The sequence below is a fragment of the Barbatula barbatula genome, assembly GCF_947034865.1.
Source record: "Barbatula barbatula genome assembly, chromosome: 16".
In the NCBI taxonomy this organism is placed as follows: Eukaryota; Metazoa; Chordata; class Actinopteri; order Cypriniformes; family Nemacheilidae; genus Barbatula; species Barbatula barbatula.
The window spans coordinates 9812161-9833561 of NC_136779.1; the positions used below are offsets into that span (position 1 = coordinate 9812161).

At 38.4% G+C, this 21401-nt stretch overlaps 1 protein-coding gene across 2 annotated transcripts in view; it reads left to right on the forward strand.

Moving 5' to 3' along the window:
• The window catches only part of mpp7a (MAGUK p55 scaffold protein 7a), a 93177-nt gene that overhangs the window by 13905 nt on the left and 57871 nt on the right, over nt 1-21401 (forward strand). For both annotated transcript variants that reach the window (XM_079475900.1, XM_079475901.1), the window contains exons 2-3: nt 11999-12156; nt 17285-17403. In XM_079475900.1, the coding sequence (XP_079332026.1) occupies nt 12120-12156; nt 17285-17403 (156 nt within the window). In that variant the 5' untranslated portion in view covers nt 11999-12119. The remainder of the gene's footprint in view (nt 1-11998; nt 12157-17284; nt 17404-21401) is intronic.

A 21401-nucleotide genomic window follows, 5' to 3' on the forward strand; every position in this document is an offset into this window, starting at 1 on the left:
TAGCAATGCCAAGGTCATGGGTTCGATCCCATTGCACATAGTCAGAAACAAATGTATAGTACAATGCAAAATAAGTCGCTTTGGTCAAAAGCTTAAATGTAAATGTACTTGCCACATTAGGAATAAACCTCCTATGTTAACTAAGTATGCAAGGTGGTTTGATTCCCATTGAATCTCTAGTAGAACGGTTTCCCTCAAGGCTTTCATATAAACCTTGCAGTCCAAGATAGAGAATGGATAGATTTTGAGCAGATGGCAGTGTACCAAGCACAGCAGATGTTTATTGTAATCTCGATATGAGTTTCGAACTATCAACCATTGATGACAAATGAGCTGCGAGTAACTATAATGCAAATTTGACATAGTGTTTTCATTGATGTATGAAATCTGGAGTCGGCGAGAGCGCTGAGTGTTGAATACTGTAACTGTCTACACAGTGACAGGATTAGTGAAAACAAGCAAAGACAGTAAGGAGAAAACTATGTTAGAGCATCACTCTTACAATAGCAAAGGCTGATGTTGATGTTGAGCCCTTGCAAAAGACATTGCAATGGCAAAACAGCCTAATATTAATGATTTTCTGATTAATATGAAATTATGAGGTTCAGACAGATTGATCTGTCTGCAGAACACAGGCTGTTCTATAATAAAAACATTTTGTACAACCAGAAAGGCCGAAGTCTGCTATTTGGATTTGTTTCTATGAAATGTGCAGCATTTGTGGTTGTCCTCAGTATATCTGCTTGTTTGATCTGACCATTTTAAAATATTGGTGTTGGGGACACTGTGAGACTATTATTGCTTTGAACTGACCGTTTAATACTATTGGTTTTAATTTGTGATGTACTGACGCTTCGACGCAGTTGACTATTGGCTTGTATAATGTATATTGCTTCTTATTTGCATAAATTTAAAAGTTATCATCTTTTGTTTGATTCTCTTACTGCTTGATTGTGCTGCAAATCTAACAATCCCTCAAACCATGTGGTTCAATGTTTATCTCCACTTAGTCCTTTGGTTGAATAGGATTCAAGAATTATTAAATCTGTGAAACATTCTAGTGGTTTATTGGCACCAAAGACATTATGGGGTATTGCTTAGAAGACAATGCTATACTTCAACAGTGATTTCCTCAGTTTACAGGTTAGATTTGGTTGATCAGCTTCGATTCAAGAAGAGACAGCAACCTTAAAACTGCACCAGCAGCTAGAGCTTTTTTTGTTCAAGCGACCCTGAAACAAAGGAGTCCATTATAGAGAGAGGGGCTTACATTCTCTCACACTTGCATGGATCGCTCCGTTTTTGTCTTCCTCATCGTTTAGACAATGAGGCCCTCAAAACAGTCGCCTCATAAGTGAGCACTACTGTAGACCGCTGTCCCGGTTTGGAATGTTAGAGAGGTTGTGCAGCGGCTCATGTTTTGACCTCATTTATGTTCTCTAAACTATTATGGGCTTTTCCCATGGCACATGAGCAAAGAGTGCCAGTTAAAGTCCTCTAAAGACCTGAAACTAAACCATGTCCTTTTAAGATGAGTTTTGAGGAATTTTATGTATGCATTCGTGTTTTTGTATCATAATTTGTATTCTTTTCTCACTGGCAGCTTCTCTTTTTGTTCCACATGGGTTCTAGTTTTTTAAGTTTGAAAGCAAAGAGAAACTTCTCTTCCGTAGAAGTAGCTGTAGCTGTTTTTATTTGGGGATGAGTGGTATCATCTTGTACGCACATACTTTCATCTAGACAGTTTTGGTGATCTGTTTCTATAAACAGCCAATGGCTTTAATTCAGATGTGCCAATGTTTGTTTCATAAGATGTGCTGGAATGCCAGTCCAAGAACTGATAAACTGCAGCTTCCTAAAAAGGTAGAGGTCAATGTGTTATGGTGCCGCATCATTTGTTAGCTGATCAAATGTCATGAGCCCGTTCAGTGGCAGGTTCACTGCCATCTGGGTAAAAGGACAGAATATTGAAAATATAATAATTATTAGCTGTGGAAAAGCATAGAGTAGCCATTTGGTAGCCTATATGGAATGTCTGTTGAAACCAGTGACCCATAGATCTGAAGATTTTCTTGCCATCGTAAGCGTTGTAGATTTACGCGAACGATTATTTTTGTGTGATATGACGAAGAAGCAACCAGAGAGTTGCGGAGAGAAAGCGAGGCTGTGCCGGAGTAAATGTGGCAGTAGCCATGCCGCTCGCGGCATCCTTTAACATCATAAAGTGGTCGCGTGCATACAGTTCCCTGTACTAAACAACTTGTCAAAGTATGTTCTGTGCATCCCGTCCATGAGTGCACCTTCTGAGGGAACAGTCAGCTTGTGGGCGGAGTTTGGAGGAGAGACGTGAACTGAAATGCTTGTCAGTCAGAATTGCTTGCGTTGATGTTTTTTTCTTCTTTAAATCGTTTTGTACAGTACAGTACATTATGTCAGCAGTCAGTTATAGGCTTAAAATAGGCTATAATATTGAAAAGCAAGACAAAATATAAAACGCACATTATGACCTTTCAGTTTATGCAATAGTGAAAACATTGGCTGAAAAAATAGAAATTAATGAAAAGCCATGTTCTGTATTCGGCCAAGTGTTTAATTTTTATTCGGCTTTCAGCCAAGAATTTTAATTTCGGTGCATCCCTATTTAAAACTGCTTAGTTTCGTAAACTAATTTATTCCTTTCCAGTCATTAGTCTGAAAAGGTAATTCTACACTAAGAAACAAGCCAATAATAGTTTATTAAATTAAATGTTTGTAGTTTTTACCCCGAGAAAGACCTGGTCCTAAAACAATGCATGCTCTGTTCTGTCCTGCTGAATATGAACTAAACCCCCTTCCACAAAAATATCTTCTCAAAATGGTGAGAATGTTAACAAATAAACATCAGTTTCTTCCACTATCGGCCTCAAACAATGTATCTGTTCATAGCTGGGAAATGTACTGTAACCTCTCTCACACACCAGGGCAACAAATGTGTTTTAAATTTAAATGCGACTCAATTGTACACAGTGAAAAATGTTCACCCTCAACATCCTTTCTGATTTATAGTACGTTCTTTTCACTCTTTCTTTGAGTGACGCATTCATTTATTAACACACAGTGTGCAGTGTCTTTTAGACATACATTTAGACATTTCTTGCAGTCGCACAATAAAGAACCAAGCTTGTTATTTGAGATGTTGAGAATTAGGGCTGTCACGATTATGAAATTTGGCTGACGATTAATTGTCTAATAAATCATTATTATTATTTTTATGGTATATGTTTTAAAGTTTTTTTTTTAAGTTGTGGAACTGTGGTGGTACATTTTTACGAGTATTAACATACTTTAGTTACAATATATACACTAAAATATGCAATATGCAGGCACTACAGCTCCCCCTTGTGTCTTCTATAGATATGTGCAATAATTGCTATGATCTGAAACCATTGCGATGAGGTCAAACAATCTGTTCTGGCCTAGATGTTTACTAGAGTACTCCGTGATGTGGAATCCTGTGTGACAGGCCTGATGAATGCCTGTTGTATTGAGCTGTCTTCATCGGCTAATATAAAGCGGCCCCTGTGCAAACTGGCATTATTTGATGCCAATGGAAAGGAGGCCCATGGGGGTAGAAATTAATACCCATTTGAATGTCTGTGGTCTATGAGTAATGCAGCGTTGTGAAGGATGACTTTCACAGCAAACATCTTTTGAAAAGTTTGATTATCATGATATTTCTTGATACCTGAAAGGACTTTTAAGTTCTACTTAATTATTCTAAAGGTTTGGATGGTATATATTAAGTCTTTAAACTGTTCTGTAGGGGAATTACAGTAGACCAGTTATAATGAATGAAGACAAGAAGTCAGGAATGCAATGAATAGAAGAAAAGTGTTTGTAGTTTTGCCAGCAGAAGTCAGCTGCCTTGCATCCAAAATGCAATAGTATTTAAGCTAACAGAATCAACTAACTGCGTCATTACTTGGGTAAATCAAGCTCACGTGATTGGTTATAATCACTTAAACAAGAACACAAAGCTCTCAAACACGTCTGGAGTCACGAGACAGGACATACAGTCTTATAGATTATCATGACAGGCATGTACTATAATAGAACTTAATTATAACATGACTTTTTGTCCGTCTCGTGATTTTTCCACTCTTTCTCACTTTACTGAAGCAATACAATCACACATACACAAACTCCTCAAGGGTAAAGCGTGTGCTAACAGAAGATGTATTTGAACATGCTTGATTTTAATCATGCTTAGATCATCAATTTAAAATAAGATAATGCTGAATAATAACAAAGGGGCAGTCGTGGCCTAATGGTTAGAGAGTCGGACTCGTGACCAGAAAGTTGCCAGTTCGATCCTCAGGGCCGGCAGGAAACGACTGAGGTGCCCTTGAGCAAGGCACCTTACCCCTACTTGCTCCCCGGGCGCTGCAGTGATAGCTGCCCACTGCTCCGGGTGTACGTGTGTTCACCACTTGCTGTGGGTGTGTTCACTACTCTCTGGATGGGTTAAATGCAGAGGGCACATTTCAGGTATGGTTCACCCTAACTGACAAATAGGTCACTTTCACTAATAGATTACTATTTTTCAGAACAACACAAACTTATTATATTTGAAGCAAGGTGAAGCCACGGCACCCGCCCTTTCCGTTCTAATTTTGTGTCTGCAGATAGTTGACTTAAATCTATTAATATAGGCATTTACTTGACATCATTGGATCAATGAAAGCGCCCTATGCACTTCCCCAGAAATGTGCTCCACACACCTGCTGCTTTGTTTGTTTTCATGCTAAGAAGCTTATGTGGATTAGCCTGAGGGCTCTTATGTGTGTGTGAACAGAATGAACTCTGGGGCTGGCAATATTGACATGAGGGTAAGAGAAAAGGCCTGCATATTGCATGTTTCATTTACTGATTATACATCATTAGACTTTCATTTAGACAAGTTCTGTGACAGACAGCATTACAGTAGTTACACAACAGCAGTAGAAACCCATTAATTCCATCCGTGCTACTGCTCTTTTGCGTTACGCACACGTCACGGCCATCTGCGAGCCTGAAATCTGGTATTACACACTGATGAAAGGGGAAACCATGGCCCAGGTCAGACCTGGTGATCTGACCTCAACTGGTCAGGTGAAACACATTAGCATTTACACCTGACCCTGTGACCACCTGTATTTGTATTTTTCTAGTGCATATCTGGCTTCATGACTGCATGAATACATCAGTGTATTGACCAATTGTTTTCCAGTAACCAAGTTTGAAATGTTTGTTCTACACAGTTTTTATTGACATGAGGCATGCAATGTTATCCAGGAATGCATTTATGTTACAAATGTAATGACTGCCCTTGTATATGTGATCCATTTTCGAAAAGTATTGTGTCAGTCACGTAGAAACACATTCAGTTATGCATAATATAGAATTTTGGTTAAATCTTTTTTTTGCTATAGTTTATTTAATGTAAACCACTAGATGTATTAAGCTTGACTCTTGAACAGCACCTTGTGCATTCAGCTAGAAACATTGCACTGCATTGTAATGCTTCACGTAATTATCATAACGGAGTATGTTTTAATATTTATTCCATTAAGTTAAAGGTGGGTTTTCATTCAATCATTACCGGTGTATGCTATTGTTATCCCATCTATCCAAAGTCGGTTTGTGATTCAAGTGTGTTTACGTGCATTACATCCCCTTGCGTGTCTTTCTGTGCACATTCTGCTGAATCATAGATGAATAGAGAGTATTGATGTGTGATGGTATGGCAGAAAGCCTCTGAATGCTCAATGCTGTCCTCCATGAGGAACCCTAAATGCATCTTTCATCTCCTAATGACTACACACAGCCTCTGAGGGCCCATTGAGAGCATTACATACAATACTCACCCAAAGAACGGTTATTCTCTCATAAATGCCCCAAATCACCACTTTATCGACTTTTAGAATGTTTCAAACTTCAAACACATCTTACTATGGACTGTTGGCTTTTGTGGCACTAATGGAAACACACACCTAACAGTGAGCACAATAAGCCAACACATTCTGCTTATAGGAAGTTAGAAATTGGAAATTGTTTAACAGTGTGTTACTGTGTTCATTTATAATTTACTTAAATTCTATAAAAAAAATTTAATATTTTCATACCTTTTCTAGAATGAGGTTATAATTTTTTGTGGTGGTGGTTTTGTGTTGACTGAAATTCAATATCACTTCTTTTTAGGCATACTTGACACCTGAATGTTTGAATTGTTGAATGGTTAATGTAGCTTTATTTCCACCTAGTGGTTGCAACGTGTAAGTGGCAGCTTTTATATCCCTCTTTCATTTAGATTAATTGTTCAATTCTAAAATGTAAATATTGTTGTCTGTTCTGATTTCCTTTGTTTTTACCTAATCTTTCTCTTTGATACTCTCTTTTCTCTCATTCAAGTCTATCCGCTTGTGTAACTACCTATGAAACTGACTAATGGAACTCTGCAATCCTGTTGGTCCAGTATGTGGTTGTGTATGCACGGCTGGATGTGGCTGCCGTTTTCTTTACGCAAGTGTTTGGTTGTAAGGTTACATGTTCACGTGCATGGTTTTATCATTATCTGGTTGGGTGGATTCAATACAATGGCAGACCATTATAAAGGCACTTTGTGGTTGACACTTTTAAATGCTTTATTAAGTTTCAAGTCAGTCATTATGTGCTGCTTTTGTTGAATCCACCCTCACTTCCTTTACAACATTTCATTTTATCCTGGCAAAAAATACAAAGACAACTATAAATATGCTATAATTTGATTTCCCGCCGGTGTGTTAACGTTTTGGTCCAGTGAGACATTTCTCTATTTGCTTGGTAGTCTGACGTAGCAGCACTGGCTTAACCAATGGTATGAGTTTTGGGTGAAACTACATGTTTGTCAAACTAATGTCAAATTATTAGATAAATATATCGATAACACTTTATAGTAACTTTCATTAATAAATCATTAACAAACATAATATCATTAGTTACTATTCAAATAGCTAGAAATGTAAGATAGTATTTGTTAATATTTACTATTATAATTATTTAACATTACCTAAAGATTAACATTAAATAAATGTAATTAAAATGCTCACAAATGTCATTCAACGTTTAATTCGCATCATAATGCACTTCTTGAAAACCTAGAAATGATTTTAACAGATATACAATAATTGAAAGCTTTTGTTATTGTACAACACTTTTGCTTCTATAGAGTATGGCTAAGATTAGGGACAGGTTTAGTGCTATGTGTAGGTTCAAGGGTTGGTTAAGGGGTCAACGGTGTACAGGGGTCAATTTGATGACTGTTGTTTGATTACTATTTTATTACTGATAATAAGGCATAAGGCCTACTGTTTTACTTTGTTTCATGTTTGTATTACACTGATTTTATAAATGAAGTATTTTTTTTTAAATGTTGATTTCTCTAGTTTATGGAAGATTCAAAGAATATTCTATTTAATTGTACACAATTGTATGTAAATGTTGAGGCAAAACATGTCTTGCAAGCATTAAATGTAACTAACCACCCTTTACACAAATGTTGTAAAAGTCCAATGCCCATAAAGGTAGAAGAATAGTCAACTTTAGATTGAGTACTGCAAAAACATGAACAAATTATTAAAAAATGTGTAAATTTAGGTCATTTGGGACACGTATTTATAATCACGATGACTACTCATTAAGTTACTAATGTTCATAAACATTTACAAATGTTGAATAGTTTCCATTTTAGATTGAGTACTTCAATAATTACTAAAGGATTTGCTGAAATGTCAAAATAGATGTCTACACAACAAACAAAGAACAAATATATGACATTTACAGACGTTATTATGAATTATTTAATAATATGTTAAATTAATAGTTTGTGAAGTACTTATAATTACCAAGCATGTGTTTGACAACATTTGTAAAAGTTTTGTCTGTGCATATAAAGTACATTAAAATAAACTTTCAGTGTATAATTTTGTCATGATTCTGCCTTCTGTTGTCTTGATTTTCTGGTCTAGGGGCAGAATCATGACAGTCCCACGTGTTTTATGTGGAGAGAAACATATTATTGTCAATCAGGACAATAATTTGCGTTCTCTCCTGTCTCGTCATTTGGCCCCGCCCCTCTCGTTTCTAGTATAGCTTTCCTCCTGTGTCTCATTAACCACACCTGCCCATCATTATCTCCTTTTTTAGTCTCCCTATATAATGCCCTCTTGTCTATTGTCTTGGGCTCGTTCGTTGTACATGTTTCCTGCCCTGTACGTAGAGTTCCTTGTTCTTGTTCCGGTCCGCTGTATGTATTTGTTAGAATTACCCAGTGTTTTGTGTTTGGTTATTTTTGCCCCCCATGTGGGAAGTATTTGTTTTGTTATTTATTATTAAAGTCTGTTACCCTGTATTGCTGCCTGCGCTTGGGTTCTTCACTATACGTTTCGTGACAAATTAATGTTCAAATATTTTTTATTTTTTTAAAAAGTGCATGATCATATGAATTAAGTTTTATGAACTATGTAAACATAACTAATGATCTGTTATAATGATCATTATATACTGTTTCTTAATAATCATCAAGTTATTTTAAAAGTGCGTTATCATATTAGTTGAAAGTTTAATGATAATAGTAAGGATTTCAATTTATATTAAATAATGATCTGTTAATCATTAGATAATGCTTAGTAAAACTACATTAGTAAACCATAACATGCACATTATCTTTTATTTCTAGCTAATGTGAACATAAGTAATGATCGGTAATGAGATATATATATATATATATATATATATAGTGTTTGTTAATTAGTTATTATAAAGTTTTACCAATATTTCTGATACTGTTTGTAATTTAATTTCATGACCTTAAAAAATTTTTGATTTACACCATATGGTTTTGGTGTATTTGTCTTTTGTCCGAGTGACTTTATTTTATAGGTGCATGCACATGTGGGTCGGACTGTTTTATGATTGGTTACTTGCACGTGCCATTTTTGTGTTTCCTGCTGTTCCATTTTATGAAGTCAAGCAAGCATTTTGTAGTTTTCCATATAAAAGTAGGTATGTGTGTTTTATTGAAGTCCTTGCAAACCTTCATGACCTTCATGAGGGCAGGCGTATCTGAGCGAAACAGGTTTACTTGTTGAAAAGTTTTAAATAAGTCAAAAGATAAGATTTAAAGGGGTGGTTAACCCCAAAATAAAACTTATGTTCTTCCAAACCGGTTTGACTTCATTTGTTGTATTCTGATATTGCTATTGATTTTTAAAATCAACACCCCATCCAAAACAAATAACTTCCTTCATTGTTCTTCCCTCAATATAACTAGCTCTGGCTCAGTCTTTTCCATCATAAGCATAACAATATTGGCTTATGGTTTTGTGTAGCAAATATCTAACAAATATTCAAAAAAATTGTTGATTGTTGATTTGGATTTGTGTGTCTCAGAAATCGTATACTCCTCTTTCAAGCCACTACCTGCATTTGTCTCATGTAGCTCTTCACCTTGATTCACTATCCCAACACACCAGTTTAAGGTTCACTGATTTTCAGTGTCTTGCAGATTCAGTGAGTCTCATAAGACTCTTAAATCCTGTGCAGGTGATTCAGTGATGTACAGGTCTCCTGGTACTGGTTAATGGCTAAACCCTGCTATTTGTCTTATGGTCTATGTGTAGCCTATACATAGAATCAGAGCTGGGTAGATTACTTATGAATTGTGATTACATGACAACGTTTTTAGTCAGTAATGTGTAAACGAAATCTGACTACTTTTGGATTACATTTGATTTAAATCTTATTTGATGTTACATATATTGAAGCAGGATAATTTTGTACTATTTTGACAGATACAACGAGGAAAAATATCCCATTCTTTATCACCTACAATAGCCCTGCCACTTTTAAATCCTATTAAAATTCATAAAAATAGATGTAAAATTACTTTAATTTAAGCTACACTTTCAAAATACCCCTATTTTGTGCTTTTCAGTCGTATAAAAGACAATTTTTTCAAATATTACATAATTTGAAGATTTAAAAAAAAAGAGTGTGCAAATCTTGTCTTGATCTTGTGACCCAATCTTGTGTCTCGTCTCATCTCGTGGGATAAGTAGGTGTCTCGTCGTACCCCAAGCTTCTATACATCCAGCCGTCAAATGCTGAGTACCACTCTATTTTGCATCTCTGCGCGATTCCAAACCCCTTCCCTCTCTGCAGGAAAAAACTTGAACAACCATAAGTGGTAGATATGTTTATTATGAAAAATTTACAAAAAATATTGAAATAAAAATATCAGGAAAATCAATGAACTGTAAGCAACTTGTTGTTGATAATGTATAAGAATAGTATATAAATGTACATTTTTGTGGGTAATTTTATGTGTAACAATATCTATAAAATAATTTTACAGTATAATACAAGTTAATTTTTTTTAGATTAATTTGATATTTTAATGTAATTTTGTATGGCTGAGTGAGTTTTTCAAGGACTGTTTCATTTCATCAAATTTGGTTCTTAATTACAAATTATTTCATTCTTAATTTTGTACTTCATTAGTATTTAATAGTAGTAAATGACATAGTTTTAAGAAAACATATAAACGGCAGTGTATAAAAATACCTTCAAAAAATATTATAGAGGACTCCTATGAAGATTTCAATCTTTGCTTCTCATGACTGCGCATACCTATTAGTCAATGACATGAACTCCCTGCCGATGAACTTGTGTTGGTGTGTATCTTTATGTGTGCATGGATCCCTCATTCTTCCAGAAGCAGCGCCACAGTGCTCATAAGTGTTTTATTGACTGAAGTACTGTTTTTCGAAATCGCTCTATGAAGTTTACAGACACGTAAACACACTTGAGCACATAGGAATACTGTGGTGTTCATACTCTTAAAACAGCATGCACACACCAATGACACGCCATGCGTTTAATAACAACACAACTGCCACGAGTAGTGCACAGAATTACACAACTAAAGGGAGCGAGAGAAAGAATGAAAACTAGAGCAGCAGTGTGCAGGGTCAGTCCAGAGTGAACACGGGGACTCATGTCAAGAAAACCAATGCAGTACGATCATTTTTTAACCTTTTCGTAAGTGTTTGGATAATGGAATTAAATATGTCTCAAATTAAGAGATTTATGATACTGACTTGAAACTTTAGTTTTGTGTAAGATTGTGTCTGCATTTGACCTCTCTTTGATCTTGGGGGGGATGTGTAATGTGTGTTAAACCCGATCTCTACAGTGGTCCTGACAGTTTTCTGGGGAAGTGAACATGTGTCTGTGTATTTTGTTAAGCAAGTGTGTGAAATCGTTTTACTTGGAACTGGGACCTCGGTCTAACCTGCTCTACTCCTCTTTCCCACATCTCACCTTCAATTTTTTTCTCCTTCCTTCTTCTCACTTGAGTTCTCCCATCAATCTCATGACTGCTGTAAATTGTGAGTGGCTTTAATGACACCACTAGATGGCAGCAGTGTGCTTTATGGATATCACATCAGCGCATGATTAAATTTCCAGCATACCTTTCATTGCGATCATGTTTTTCTTTTCCTCTCTTCTCCATACGGATTCTGGTTCCACAAACCTGATACTGTGTGATCTGTAAAAGAGGCAGTGCGAATAATGTTTCCCCCACCCTCCTCTTTCCATCTCTTAGTTTTGCATATGTACTTTCAAGCCACTGGTTACAAGTCTTTAGGGTGACATAAAGGTTTAAGGTGCTTTCGATGCCGCTGCACGCATCCGGGCAGACTTTGGGCCCCGGATGGAAAATGACTAAATTGATTTTGGGGCTGATGTATCGCTATCTCTCTCTTTAGTTTTTACTTAATTCCCCTCTCTCATGTCTTCTCACATCACCTTTGAACTTATAAGGTATTGATGGATTCATTTTGAAGGACTGTTTTGTTAGAATCCGTCAAATGTGCATGCTTAAAATGAACTTTCTGCACTTAATATCATTTTTCATCTTTTTTTTTATCTTTCCTAGATTTGCCAATGACATAATCAGGGCTTCGCAGACTGCCTGGGGTCAGGTCATCTAACCCCGACGCTGCAGGATTGTTGTGGCATCGTTTTGAAGTTGCAAGGAAGCTGATTTTCAAGTCATCATGCCAGCCCTCTCCACCAGAACTGGCAGTGAGATAGGTGACCCAATCTTCTGTCATTTGACCACCTTAATAATATAGACAATAATATAGTCTACTTTAGGACAGACAAGAGTTGCTAACAAAATGCGGTAAAATTGCCAGTGTTAAAAAAGGTCAAATTAACTCTCATCGAGCATGTGTATTACATTTACACTGTGAGTGTTAATTTGACCGTTTTTAACACTGGCGATTTTACTGTGTACATGTAAGGTTCACAGCCCAGTGTGTCTGTAGGCATGGATATCAAAAGTTATTTCCCCTGTGACGGAAGAGTAATGTGATGTGATGAAGATGTGTTTTTCAGATTTAAAGATTTTCCTAAATCGCAGTCATGTTACTCATCGGATGTTGGAACTTCAATAGACAAAGTGGAAACTTAGACCATCATTATGGTCATTTCACACAATTACTGACTCTTTGGGATCCAAATTAAACTTGAACTTGGCTTTCTCACGCAAGATTCAACTTGGTGATGTGATCGTCCTCTTTAACTCATAGCTCCAATGTTTAGGGGTAAGAGTATCGAAATGTGTGCGTTTGGAGAGCTAAACCACACACATAGCACAGCAAAACATCGTTCTGTGGGCCAGACACACACTGCGTTCCCTTCGTCCTTTATTTCTGGCACATATCACTCTTGGCCTCGTTTTCTTTATAAAGAAGGGATTACTTTGTAAATCTAATCTATTTGAAAATAATGCTAGTTGGGGTATAAAAGCCTGATGGACGGCTGTAAGGTTGCCGGGAGACATGTGGTGTGGTTAGGTTAGGTTATGTCCGCTGAGCCTTACCCAACAGACTTTTAATGAACGCTTTGAAAGCCCAGCAAGCCACTGTGGATCTAATAGATTGGGCCCATTAAATAACTTATGTCGAGATGTATGCCCTAAACCTTCTGCCACTTATTTGAGGCGCTCTTGGTGTGTTATTGGCTGCTGTTCTTTTGTTGGACACCTGACACAAACCCTCTCTCAAATACACTCGTATTTAAACCCATTCACTAGGCAGGAAATTGAGATTTAATTGCCAAAACCCACATTAAAATTGATCAAGGAGGACTGCCACTGAAATATTAGCTTATGTCTGGCTCACTTTTCCCTTTTTCTTCTGTTTCTTTCTCATTGGACCACTTCATCTTGTACTGTCTGTTCTGTTCTCATTTGATCTCCATTCCTCTATATGAAAGAGAGCTATGGACATTAGAATGGTGTTCCTTTACTACATTTATCCTGTTTTTTTTGTGTGGGAGTTTTGCTTCCCGTTGGCATTTGATTCCACGGCCCTTGTGTGTCCTTGGACAGACAGACTCATCCACCCACTACCTGTAAAAAGTGTTTGTGCGAGAGAGAGTTTGGTGTTGATGTCGGGTGATTAACTACTGTAATTCTTTTAACATAAAATGCATACTCAATCCTTTAATGCAAGCCTCACATTGACATAGTCACACAGTTTTCTTGTATTGTCTCTAATAACAGCCTTTGCTCTCATGTTATTAATAGAAAGATTAATACTTAGTTTAGCCATAGACTTTGTTCATAGCGATGACTGAGTTACAGATTGCAAAAAATTGAAGATTTGAAGTGTACAGTACGCATCAGGAATAATTTAATATCATGACCCTGATATTGATATAATACGATATCCGCTGTCCCATCCCTCATAGTCAAGATCCCATTTCATTTCATCTCACTTCTGATTCTATTCAGCTGTTCGTTTGTCTTCTAGCAGTGGACATCATATCTCTTTAATCTTATTTTACACACAAATACAGATGTTTTAGTTTTTTTATTTGTTAATGATCCTTCAGTGAGTGGTTTGGTCCTCATATCCACAGAAATGTGCGGTCTGTTAGCCAGATCACTTTGACTGTGCCCGTTTTAGCCCCCTACAGCGCATTTATGTGCCTTATGAAGTTTTACTGTGTTATTCTAGGCCGGTCTGCTCGTCCAATTACTATATCGCTCCCAAACGTGTCACAAAAAAGATAAGAGCTCCAGGTGTGCTCGAAAGAAAGAGCGACAAAGACACGGACAAAAGGGAACATATGGAAAGCTCTTAGGGCGAAACTTCTTTACCAGGTAATGAAGATGTCTGTACGTGTGACAGTTTAATGCTTGTACAGGTATTACACATAAAACTCCCTGTGCAGGTATTCTACTTGAAGCTGAGTGATATTGTCCTTAAATGTGCATAGTTGTTCTTTTGATTTAGAGCGTACGTCTGTGTGTGTGGACACGCATATTTCCATCCATTCTGTTGAGAAACAAGTGTGTGGTGTAATGATGTCGTCGTCTGTAACGAGATCCACATTCAGCTCCATATTGTTTATCGTTCAGGTGCTGAGTCTCTCTTATGGCTTCAGCAGAGCGCCGGCTGAATATGGCTGCAATGAGGGATATGACAGGAATGGCCATATTAAATTTCTTCTCGGCTAACAGTAAATTTTTCCGTACTGATGTCAAGAATGCCGAGCATTTGGGACCAGAGGACGAGCGAAGGAGAGCGAGCAGAACGTTAGGAGCGGCAACAGCATGCGCTTTGGGAGCACTTTATCGATTTCCAGCTATTTATCCTCTGCTTTTCCATCTCTCTCTCTCTCTTCTGCCATAGGGATACAGAACTGTAACACAAGGATTTGTTGCCACTGGAAAAGCTCCCTGTTTCCAATTACATCAGAATGAAAATTTCCACTTCATTTTACCAAATGCAAGCGAAAGGAGAGGGAGAAACGTGGAGTGAGAAGGAATTTCATTTATTTGTGTATTTTTATGTCCCCCTTTTTCAGAGGATAAAGACGTCTTCCACTGTCAATGAACAGAATGCATACATACTGTTTTTAAAAATGTGGATCCTGGAACGATGGATTCTGTGCTAACATTCTTAGAATTATTAGGTGATTTCCAAAATTCACAAGGGACCCTTTGGGCACCATAATGAGGGCTGGTTTGTCTGTGGCTTCCGTGCGCCGAGATTATGATAAGAAAGGTTTTAACATTGTAAATCTGTTGAGACCCATAACGGGATGTAAATCTGTGGAGACCCATAACGGGAGGATATCAAACACATCTAGGTCCAATGATGGAGTTTATTGTTAAAAGCCTTTAGCAGAAGGAGTTGAATGCTTCGTTTAGTGGGTGGCCGCATGTGTGTATGATTGAAGTAGATGGTCTAGAACATGCAAGTAGATCTGGGCAGGAGTTCTGATGTGGTGTTTTTTAGGAGGCTGAAGCGGAGTACAGTGGTGAATCCCTGGCCTGCTATGGGCTCGGACTGCTAAAAGAGCTTTATTATGGTTTGTGTGTTTGTGCACTTCATGTATTTTCAGTTGAGAATAGATACAGCTTATAAAGAACAGTCGAGACTTGAATCAATTCCATTATTTAGAAAAAAAGACATTCAAGCAGTTGGAGACCAAACGGATGCCCCACTTGTTGGAATGAGTCTGATCAGACATCACTAGCACATTCCCTGTCTTTTCTCTTATTCTTTGTTTCTCTCTCTTTTCTTTGCTTCTATCTCTCTTTTCTTTTATAATTTGTCAGCTCTCCTGACCGTCTCTCTCTCTCTATGGATGTAGTAATGGAGGTAAATCAAGAGCACAATGAATAAAAGTACAGGGAGTGCAGCTGTTCTTGTTTTCATTTCTCCATTCACAGGTTTTCTCGCATGAACCATGTTTTTCTCAGCAGCACCTGAAATACTGACCCCCCCATCCCCACCCCACCTCCCCCCCCCCTAGGTGTTTCTCGTGCACACGTTTGCATATGACAAATATACTGCATCACAGAGACTGTTTCTCGGCATCTTAGAGATAAACTCTCCGGCGGTCATTTACTGCCGAGTTGAGCGTGTGTGAATCTTTTTGCACTATTGACTTTTGAACCCATCCAAACAAGACATTTACAGAAAGCGTTTTACTATTCTTTAGAAATGCGGTCTGCGTTGTAAATCTATCTGGTCCTGTTTTCCACCAGTTGTCCTCCTGTTGGCTAGTGCGTCAGGGGCCTGAGGCCAGCAGGGGCCAGACTACGAGCCAGCAGGGCATATTTCCCATGCGGACAGCCTCTCTTGTGGCGTACGGTTGTGTATATTTGCATGTGCTATCCTTGTTTCTGTCTTCATGCCTGTGTGTGTGTGTGTGTGTCTAAGAATATCATATCGTTCCAGATCAACGTCTTTATCCACACAATCCGCATGCATGCGCGTAAGTGCTGTTGCGTGCCTGTGTGTGTTGTGTTGTCCAGACAGTATGAATGACCTTGTTGCCTTCCATACAGGCTGTGTAATTAAAGCCGGTCTTCATTCCCAGCGCTGTTCACCAGTTATGTTGTGAATTTGAGAAGCAGGGCCTTACGATGGCAGCTCCTCCCTGCCATCCTCCAGTGCCGCCATTGATGTCTGAGGAACACTGTTATTTTCTGGAGGCCACTGGGAAGTGTAGGCGTGTGAAAGGGAAACACTGTTTGGCACAGCATTCTTTCACATCCCATCCAGAAAACTTGGCGGCCAGTAATGGTCCGTTTACGCAGATCCTTTTATAGGATTCAGACACATCAGGTTAGTTGTTGACTGTAAAACTCAGTGTTCAGTAGTTCACAAGAACTTTAAAAAGGCCACTGAGGGCATATTGTAATGATCCCTCCTTTCTATGATGTCTGCTGTGCAATTCAGTTTTAGTTTTTAGCCATGTTAAAGATATTATAAGAAGTGTAAGTGTTATAAGAGTATGTTTATGCTTATTTAAATATCGAAGTGCTTTCTTATGAAATTTTAGGGATTTTATTCACAGTTCTAGTTGTCATTCCTAGAAAAACAGGATGTTGCCAGACAAAGGGAGGAAATGAGGTGCAGCCTGGGAGAAGCCATTTTTTCTAGTCTTAGCATGCTCACTTTGTCACACTAAGTTAAACTGATGTTTTTCTTTTTTGGTTGTTATTGCCGGTCGTGTGGATGTACCGATGTTTCACCGCAAACAATGTCACACCATGTCATAAATTGTCAATAAAAAACATTCGTGAATTTGCCGTGTCTATGACGTGATTCTCGAAGTCTTGTTTATGTGGGTTTATAATTTCTCTGTGGCCATTGGCTGTGTGTCTAATGTGTTTCCTGTATTTCCTCTACAGGTCTGTATGAGCTGCTGTCCGTACTACCGTCTCAGCTGCAGCCTCATGTTGAGAGCGCAGATGACCGCTCCTTTCTACACGCTATGTTCAAAGAGAGGAGTCTACACTCATTGGTCAAGGTGAGTGTGTGTGTGAAATGTTACACTTCAGCTATTTAATAAGGCACGTTTGGTGACACACTAGATTTAACCGTTACAACCTTTCTTTATACACGTTTTTGTGATTACAAAGTTTGGGAACAATGAAGTCCCCTTTTGCCTGTTGGTTGTGCAAGTTCAAGTCTTTATTGAATGTGAACTGTTTTCTCGACCATTTATGCCATGTTGGCGCTGAATGTAAATCTGCGGTAAAGAGCAGCCACCATTCATGCTGTTTGCTTTCTCTTTCTTAGGATATTTTTGTGGGTATTTATTCACATCCTTAACACTTTTAATGCACTGGTCATACGATAAACCTCTGACTCCGGCAAGCCAAACTAATTTAGCATTATTATAAGGCAGAATCTAGATTTTTAGTGCTTTGGACTGAGCTTGCCTGTGCTCAATACGTTTTTATAACTGTCTGACCACAGAGGCAACAGAGGTCTAAAAGACCTCCGCTGTCTTCTCTCCATGCAATTAAAGCAGGGTTTCACACATGTCCCAGTCCACTCTGTTCATCTGCCAAACTGCCACTCCAGAGAGCCTTACAGGAAATCTGACACAACCGACAATTTCCACCTGGGTTAGGTACACGATTCCAAACCGATACTCTGTCGTCTGCATGTGTGTGTCTGTATATAAGATGAAAAGGAGAGCGACAGGGGGAGAAAGATATAGTAATTGGAAACTTTCCTTCATCTGAAGTCTAGAGGGAAGTAAATTAATCTTTTCCAAGGTTTTGCTTTTGCTTTAAAGTTTGATCTGATTTTCCACTTTAGGTTTATTATAGTCTGTATGGCTGCATTTACACTGTCAATCAATTCTGATTTAGGAAAACGACTATTTTCGCTTTTTATTTGATTTGTGCAACTTTCGTGTGTGGTTCTGAATGATATTGCTCTATTGTACCCATCACGCTTCTTTGTCTATGCTTCTTTTACATATTCAGTTTTTTTTCACAAGTGCTAAAATATCACAATAGTTTGGATTTGCAAGCTCACTCTATAAATCCTCCCACACTTTTAAAATGTTAATCCTTCTGTGCAGGGATTGACCTGTAAACCCAGCCCAGCTGTGAGATCAGTAGGTAATGCCTGTGGTTTTCACCTCTGGGCCTTTCTCTATTTGTTGTTACAAGAATAAACCAGGTTCAGCACATACTCCTGTATGAGCCCTTCATGATGAACAGGACATGCACCTGTGGGGTGCTGGAGAGAGATGATGGTAACAGTTTATTTTGAGGGTCCCACAACAGACATTTCACTGACTACAAATACTAATTTTGCAGTAATACTAGTTACTGTATTCTCCCTGCCCTAACCTTACAGCCTACTAATACTATGCAACAACTGTACAAGTCCACTTTTCTTTCCAAAGTTACTTATACAGGAGTCAGTAGAATGTAAAAAATGAATAAAACTGTTGAAGTGCAGACCTCAGGTTTAGGAATCGAAAGATCTGTAATGCTTTACTGACATTTCAGACTTGCTAAAAATGCTCTTGGCAAATGGAACACTGTTGGTTTTTCTTACCCTTTTCCACTGACAAGGTGCCTGAGTCTGTGCCCATTCTGGCCTCGTTTGGGCATTTCCACCGAAGAAATGGCAGTTCTGTGCTCGGAAAATGTGCTCTTTAAACCTGCTGGTCTCGACCCAGAGGCCGGGAGGCAGAATAATGTCCTCATCATGCAGAATTTTCAGAACAGCAACTCCGACTGAGTACAGTAATGTGTCGACAAGCATTTATTCGTCACAATTTATGAATTTCAAAATGTATGTATATTTACATCATGGCAAGAACCTGATCACATAAAGATGCTTATAAATGACTTATGAAGTCTGTTCCCAAATGTGAAGTCAGCTTTAAATCAAAGACCGCAATGTGACGCATTTACTTGTAGCCAAGTTATGTTGCATTGTTTGTAAAAAAAAATATATATATATTTTTGGCTTTATTTGTACAGTTTTAGTGAGAGAGAGGGCAGGAAGCTAAGTGAGAGAGAGACGGTGGTGGGATCAGAAAAGGACCACGAGACGGGAATCGAACCCGGGTCACCCAATGCGCAACCGTGCCACGTGTTGGAGCACATAAGGCTACACATAAGGCTATCGGCTCCGACTTGTTTGCTACATTTGTTAGCAATGGAAACAAATGCAGGTATTCAGAACGGTTTGTGTATGTACAGTATGGCGGTAAAGGTTCTGCTGCTAGCTTTTATAATGTCATCTTATACATGTCAAGAACAGGCACGGGGTCACATCTATTCTTACCTTATTAAAGCTTATACAGCCAGTCAATTCGAATCCCACAGACTGCTTTATCAGATTATTGCCCAGACAGAGGGAGCTGGGTTCGAACCGAATTTGAGAACGTCTACTCTTCAGTTGGACGCGAGATCCCGAAAATGTATTTGTCGGAGTTCCAGTCACTGGCAGTTGGCTATACATTTTCCTACTTAACACTGAGTTACCATATTAATGTTTGTGAAGTCTCTTAAAGAGCAGCTGGTGTCTGGTTCCGATTCTTTATAATCCATACTCTGCATCCAAAGTAAATTCCCAAAGTAATACAAGCCTTTTGCATCCAGTGTCTGGACTAAGCATGCTCCAGAGTCAATAAATGCATATCTGTACACACACACGCACACACACACACATACACAAGTGTGTTTTAACGTGTGCGCAGAATGTGCACATCTGTCAGGGATACTCAATGTGGTTAAGATGGAATGCAGACGTACACTGACTGTATACATTCAATCCATAAAGTCACTGACGTATTACATTATACTTGCGAATCCCGTACTAGTTTCTGATTAAACACGAGCGAGGGCATGACCTTCTGTCCATCCAAAGCAATCTGAGATCATTTACAGCATTTACATGACAGGAACCTTTTATCCCTGGTCTCATCTTCTTTACAAATAAAGTAGGGTGGTCTAGTCATTTTTGCTTTTTTGTATTCTCGTCGTGCTTGCGATCGAGTAGCTTGCATCCATTTTATGAATTATTGTGTTCATAAATGCCACACGTGCATTAAATCAGTGGCATTTCTCCTGCTTTACGAGTCATATCAGAAATGGAGAATACCACACATCACTGCAAAGAAGTTTGGGTGTACGGTATGAGTGAAAGTTAGAAGAACAACAGTAAATGTAATATAAGATAGTTAAGAAAAAATGCATTGCAGTTTATTTGTCAGGTTATGAAGCATGATTTGAGTCTGGCGGTCATACTGTACATGTTGGTTTAATTGTTTTTTTTTTCGGACAAATGCTTTCTACACTGAACATTGAGCAGCATATCTGGAATACTTTAAAAAACAGCACTTTAAAAAGACAAGTTAAAGAGGTTTGTGTGTGTGTGTGTGTGCTGCATCCATCCTGCATGGTGGGGTTTATGTCAACATCCTTCTCTGACAGGCATCTCACCATCAAGCCTGTCTGTCTGCAGGCCCTTCCTGTCCTGTTCTGTGATCAGTTTGAGCGTGAGGTGATGAGGTGCAGTAGAACTGGTTCTGTTCTGGTCCACATGGACCGCGGTCCGTCAGGGGTTATTCAATCCAGCTGCTCGTGTCACTGAGAGACAGGCGGAAGTGAAAAGGTCAATATCACTCCAACAGAGCGGATGTTAACAGGAGCCCAGAGCAGAAACACTACACCCCTAATACACACTGTTGTCCAACTGCTCTGTTTCGCTTTATACCACATGCCTACTCGATCTCACATGTCTAACTAGAGGTGTTGCTGTCGATCGCCTAATGACATTTCTTATATCCTTTTCCGGCATACTTGCTCTGTTAATGTCTACCTACAGTGTTTACACCTGGTATTAATAATCCTTTTAGGTGATTCGGGGACAGTTCACCCAAAATTTTAAATTCTGTCATCGTTTACTCATCCGCTTGTCATTTCAAACCTGTATAAACTTTCTTCTGCAGAACACAAAATAATTTTGGTAAGTAAACAACGGCGATAC